The sequence below is a fragment of the Eschscholzia californica genome, unplaced genomic scaffold (genome assembly GCF_041429995.1).
Source record: "Eschscholzia californica isolate CP2 unplaced genomic scaffold, dmEscCali1.0.p SCAF_3, whole genome shotgun sequence".
NCBI classification, from domain to species: Eukaryota; Viridiplantae; Streptophyta; class Magnoliopsida; order Ranunculales; family Papaveraceae; genus Eschscholzia; species Eschscholzia californica.
The window spans coordinates 59,329,239-59,335,564 of NW_028238420.1; the positions used below are offsets into that span (position 1 = coordinate 59,329,239).

General features: G+C 37.0%; 1 protein-coding gene across 1 annotated transcript; it reads left to right on the forward strand.

The window, feature by feature from the left end:
* Nucleotides 1-4,086: 4,086 nt before the first annotated feature.
* Nucleotides 4,087-6,099, forward strand: LOC147552572 (AT-hook motif nuclear-localized protein 22-like). The gene has a single exon (XM_086671690.1). The coding sequence runs from the start codon at nucleotides 4,543-4,545 to the stop codon at nucleotides 5,479-5,481; it is 939 nt and encodes a 312-aa protein (XP_086527816.1). The 5' UTR covers nucleotides 4,087-4,542; the 3' UTR covers nucleotides 5,482-6,099.
* The last annotated feature ends 227 nt before the right edge of the window (nucleotides 6,100-6,326 follow it).

The window sequence follows — 6,326 nt, forward strand, 5'->3', positions numbered from 1 at the left end:
CTAGCAAATATGCCATTTCTATGACGCGGGCCCCTAGAAAACGACCATTTACCACATACAAAGAGGACACTCACCTCTTCTATTTCATTAAACATTACTCAACCCAACTCTAGCACTACAATTTTCTACAAAGAAGAAACTCTAATACAACCTACCATCAATGTTGTGGCCGAATCTCATGTTGTTGAACAAGATTTCCGGACAAAATATTACACATTTAAGATCAATTTTGATGTTTTTTTTAAAGAAGAAGAATATATATGACTACAGTGTGTCGTAATGAAGAGGGAGAAACGATAATAACTTATCTTTTTTCAGTTTCTATGTTGACAGTTCTTGTGGTTGAAACGAAGGCAGCTCAACTTATCTTGAAAATGACGACTGATATCTACCACTCTACCAGTATAAGTGCACGTTAGAAGGTGATGTTGTAAATGTTATTAAGGCATGTTCAGGGAAGAATTAGAGCCTTGGTAATAGACATAAAGAAGAAAGTCGAAGAGATTTCTTATTGTAACTGTTCTAGAGTGCAAATCAAGTTGCTAATATTTTAGCGCACTCGCAATTAAACGTTGTTATTGGTGTTCCTTTAGAATTCTGTGTTGGTCGTTTTTGCGTCGTAAAACAATTGATTGCTGATAAAAGCTAACCTGGCTCTGATTGTTGAGCATTAATAAAGTATATACAAAACCTATTTTCATCGAAAAAATGGGAGTACGTCTCTGGTTATTATTTAGTTGAGATAGAAATTTTGGATTTTATTAAAATCGGTGAGGGAATGCAAAGATCAACTTATTAACTTGCAGAGAATTAGATGAGTTCAATTAACAAAAAATTTAGAAAAAAACATGTCCTAACTTGCGCCCCATTAGGCAGATTTGATCTAAAAGGAAATTATTGTAGAAGGGAAATTAGTCTTAATTAGGTAGGGTTTGTTTTTGTTGAAACATTAGGTGGGGTACTAAAGTAAATGCACCTGTACTCTTGAATTGAGTTGATTTGATTCATGGCGTTTTCTTCTTCAAAAAGATTTAGCTAAACTGGACATTTCGGTAGCTCCAAATATTGGGGTGTATTCTAATTTTTAGTCATGTAGATTGAGTGTAAATATGTAATAGTTGACATTTCCCCTCTTTCAATTTTTTTTTTCACTGATAAAATTATTTCAAACTTTGACAGAATTCTGTCAAAGTACAATGATAATAAGGTGGTTTAGTTTGATTGTTTTAGACATAAATAAATTTGGATTATGTGAATTGGGCTCAAATTTTTGAACTCAAATTTGTTCCAGGTAGCTAAAGAAGAAAAAGTAGATTTATTGATGAAAGAAAAGCAAAAATGGCAGCTAAAGAAGCTAACTAGTCCTTGAACAATCAAGAAACAAGAAAACTATATTACAAAAGTCTTAAGATGGGATTTAAATGGAGATGGAGGAGATGGGTCAAACAAGGTATGAAATCAGCACACTTTTCAATACTAATCAATGGAAAATCGAATGGCTTCTTCCAAAGCTTCAAGGGTCTGAGGCAAGGGGATCCCTTATCCCCTTTCATATTCATACTAGTTGGGGAAATCTTCTCTATGTTAATGAAAGAAGCTCAGGTTGTGAACAAGATTCATGGGCTAAGGGTCAAAGAACACGGAACCGAGATAACCCACTTACAGTTCGCTGACGATACTATAGTTTTTCTACAAGCTGATATTGAACAAGTCCGAGCTGTAAATGTAATTCTCCATCGTTTTGAAGCTTTAACAGGTCTCCGCATCAACAGAGACAAGACTTCAGTTATAGGTGTTAATACGGAACCTGAATTGCTAGAAGAAATCAAAGGTATTATTCATTGTCGTCAAGAGACCCTTCCTTTCTCTTACTTGGGTCTTCCTCTTGGGAAATCTCCCAAATGCAAGTCTTTCTGGGACCCGGTCATTGATAAAATTCAAAAGAGATTGGCTACGTGGAAATGCAAATACTTATCTAAAGGAGGGCGAATGGTTCTTATCAAAAGTACATTAACAGCCATTCCAATATACTATCTCTCGTTATTCTTGATGCCAGTCTCTATCAGTAAGAAGGTTGATCGTATTATCAGGAATTTTTTATGGGGAACAACTGCAAATAAAAGAAAATATCACTGGGTAGCTTGGTCTAAAATCAACATCAGCAAGAAATCAGGTGGACTTGGTATTAAAAACTTGGCATTGATGAACAAAGCACTTATTGGCAAATGGGTTTGGAGGTATGGACAAGAACCTGATAGCTTTTGGAGGAAGATAATTGATGAAAAATATAAGGGAGGTGCTGCTCCGTGGTTCCCAAGCGACCAAATAACATCCAAAATTGCTGGCCCTTGGAGAAGAATATCTTCCCTGACCCCTATTATCATGAAGAAAACCAAACTAGAGATCAATAGAGGTCGTCAGCTTAGCTTTTGGTTGGACGACTGGACGGGCAGAGGGTCTTTTAAGTCTAGATTTCCTACTCTCTGGAGAGCTACCAAGAAGAAATTTGCATCTATAGAGGATAATTTGGGTGGTGCTTTCGTCGATGATTCATGGAATCTTCATTTTTCTCGACCAATTAGAACATCAGAGATTAATCCCCTTACTTCTCTCCTTGAGTCCACAACGGAAGCTTCATCTTCCCTCAATTCCTCGATTGACTCACGTAAGTGGCTCCCTTCGAACCATGGTTTCTCGGTCAAATCTTTATATCTAGAGCTAGAACATCAAGGTGCATCCTCGCAACAACCAGTTGCAAGTTGGATTTGGAACAAATGTATTCCTTCGAAAGTCTCTTTTCTTCTCTGGGCTATCATCCATAAAGCTGCTCCAACCATGGACAAGATTATTCGAAGAGGCTTTATAACTCCAAACAGATGATCTTTGTGCAAGTCCAATTGTGAATCATCTGATCACCTATTCCTTAATTGCACCTTCACTTCTAAGATTTGGCAAGCTTTAATCCCCTCTCATGATACAAACAGTAGCACTCAATCAATCTCCAACTTCTTGATAGAATGGAAACCAAAGAAAGTAACAGATAGAAAATCCTTCCTCCATCTTTGTATCCCTCCGGCAATCATCTGGGTCATATGGTTAGAGCGTAATTATAGAGTGATGGAGATAGAAAGTGACAGAGAAGCTACACGGGATAATATCATCATTCAAGCTAAGAGCCTAATTCACTATTGGGCAACCAATCAACTATGGAGCAAGTCGACCCCTTTTAGCCAATACATTAGGAACTGGGATGCTTTATCTAGGCTATAAGCCTAATGTACCTATATTTTCTTGTCTTTTGTCTGTGTATTGGATGGTTAGCCATCTAGGCTTCTGCCATTGCATTGATTTTTCATTAATGATACTATTTTATCTTCTCCAAAAAAAAAAGATGGGTATTGCTTATCTACTTATGATTTGAAGTCCAAAAGTGAATTGTTCTTAATTGTTCATTACCATCTTATTCCTCTAATATTTTGTGATTAAGGAATATGACTTTCTCAAATTAGGGAAGTTTCTATGATATCATAGGAGGCGAATAAGGAGAAGAATAGAAAAAACAAGAAGTTGAAATAAATTTCTTGAGTTACCTTTTAGATTGAACAAAGATCACTCAATTCTCTGGTATAATTTTCAATCGGCCAAATCTGATTTCTTTGTTATCATTATTTGGTTTCATGTAATTTTTCCTTATTTTGTTCAACTAGTTGACAATGAATGCTTCTCATCGTCTTTGTTTCTCTGAATGAAATTACCACTATTCACACAAATAAAAAGCAAAGACACAAAAATAAAGAAAATTTAACAAAATCTTTGACTTGATAATTTACTTTCATCAAAAACAAATTTTTGAAAATTTTTAACTAAGATCTGAACCGTTCTTTACTATTTGATAAGTCAAAGTCAAAATTCTTTGTACACCCTTCTCCACATGTACAGAGGAGATGGGTGAGAGAGAGTAAAAAAGGGTGGGATCCACCCACCGCCCATGAGCACGCTGTCTTACGGAAGCCAAAACACCAAGTTTAATTGACCTAACCCTAACCCTAACCCATACTTAACCCAAGAAAAGGAACCCAACCAACCATTTCTCATTCATTTGCTCCCTTGCTAGCTCCTCTCTCTCTCTCTCATCTCTCTTATTTTGAACAACCCTTCAACAGCACTCCCAACAACAACAACAAAAGGAAGAACCCCAATAACCTAAACATAATATACCAATTAGCTAACCCAAAGAGAGAGAATGAAAAGATGGCTGATTCAACTAGAAAATTGGTGAATGATGCAGAAACCAAGCTCAACCTTCCCTCTTTTTTCTGGTGAAGAGTAGTAGTACTACTAGAAGTGATTTTGATCTATCACAAAATTAAGAGATACCCACAAACATAAGCTCTTCTTTCTCTCTCTTTCTCTTTTTATCAAACAATCAACTTAAAGTGATTCAAATGTTGTCTAGATTTCATTATTAGTGTCTAGCTAGTACTTCAGTTTTGTGTCTGTGAAGAAATCAAAGAGGGTTTTGATTTTCAGAGTAGAAAAATAATGGATCAAGTAACAGCATCAGCTCATGGTCATTCACTTCCACCTCCTTTCCATACCAGAGATCTCCATCTACATCATCATCACCAACAGCTCCAACAACTCCAACACCACCACCACCAGCAACAACAACAACAACAACAGAATTCCGAAGACGATGAAGGAAACAGTGGCTTAAACAGAGGTAAAAAACGAGATCTAAGCGATGATAATAGTGAAGGACATGGACAAGAGATGGTTCAAGTCAATGGGGAAGGAGAGATCACAAGAAGACCAAGAGGCAGACCCGCTGGTTCAAAGAACAAACCTAAACCACCAATCATCATAACTCGCGACAGTGCTAATGCACTTCGTGCTCATGTCATGGAGATTGCTAATGGATGCGATGTGGGAGAAAGCGTTGCTGCTTTCGCTAGGAGGCGGCAGAGAGGAATCTGCATTCTGAGTGGGAGTGGTACTGTAACAAATGTTACACTCCGGCAACCGGCTGCTCCAGGGGCAGTTGTTACATTACACGGTCGATTCGAGATCTTATCTCTAGCTGGATCTTTCTTACCACCACCAGCTCCACCGTCAGCCACCGGATTGACTATATACTTGGCTGGTGGACAAGGACAAATTGTCGGTGGTAGTGTTGTTGGTCAACTTCTAGCATCCGGTCCGGTCGTTATTATGGCTGCATCATTCGGTAACGCAGCTTATGAGAGACTTCCCCTTGAAGAAGAAGAACCACCTTTACCATTACAGAGTAGCGAGCTAGAGTCTTCGCCCGGCGGAATGGTTGGTCAGGCACAACAACAACAACAGCAACAACAACAACAACAACAGCTTATGCCAGACCCTAACTCATCTCTCTTTCATGGCTTACCACCAAACCTTCTAAATCAATGCCCATTACCAACTGAAGCTTATTGGGCTAATACTGGTCGCCCACCTTTTTAATCCAAATCTCACATCTTCTCTATCTCTTATTAGCCTTCATTATCATCACTACTTCAATAGCCCTAGCTGCTTTCACAATTTGCAAAGAAAAATTGGATCAAGATGAAGAAATTGAATTTGGACTACTACCCACTTGAGGAGAAGATATATAAAGGGGTTATTGATGATTTGGTCTTCAACTAGTTCTTTGTGTATGAATTACCTAGTTTCGAGTAATGGGCGATTGATCGATGGGATTATCATTTAGCCTGAGTACTATTAATGGAGTTAAGAGACGACGACGAAGCTTCTATAATTGACAAGTAGAATTGTTGGTGAGTTTGATTTTATGTGGAGATTTTAATTGAAGTTGATCATAGTACTAAAACTTGCCCTCATCACTCCTTCCCCCTTATTTGAATGAAGAAACAAAGAAGAAGGATATGATGACTTCTTTATCAATGATGTTCCACTCTTTTCTCTCTTTTTTTTTCATTGTTCTTCTTCTATATTACTTAATTTTTCTTGTTTTTTAATTTTATTTCAGCTATTTGTAGCTTGTTTGATAAAAATTTTCCTCTGTGAAAAAAACTGACGGATTGTGGTATTAATTAATTTCCATTTGTAGCTTGTTGATCATTACTTTCTTATTGCTTTTCTTGAAAATTATTTCAGTTTTCAATTTGGTTCCATCATATATATATACACTCTCATAAAACCCTAATTATCATCAAATACCCAAGCACAAAAAGAAAGGGAAATACAAAGGTATGGGCATATTTTTTTTTTTTATTATTTTGTGGTTTTCAAAGTTGAAACGATAGTAGTATTAATGGATACTGAAGAATTGGAGGCAAAATCTTACT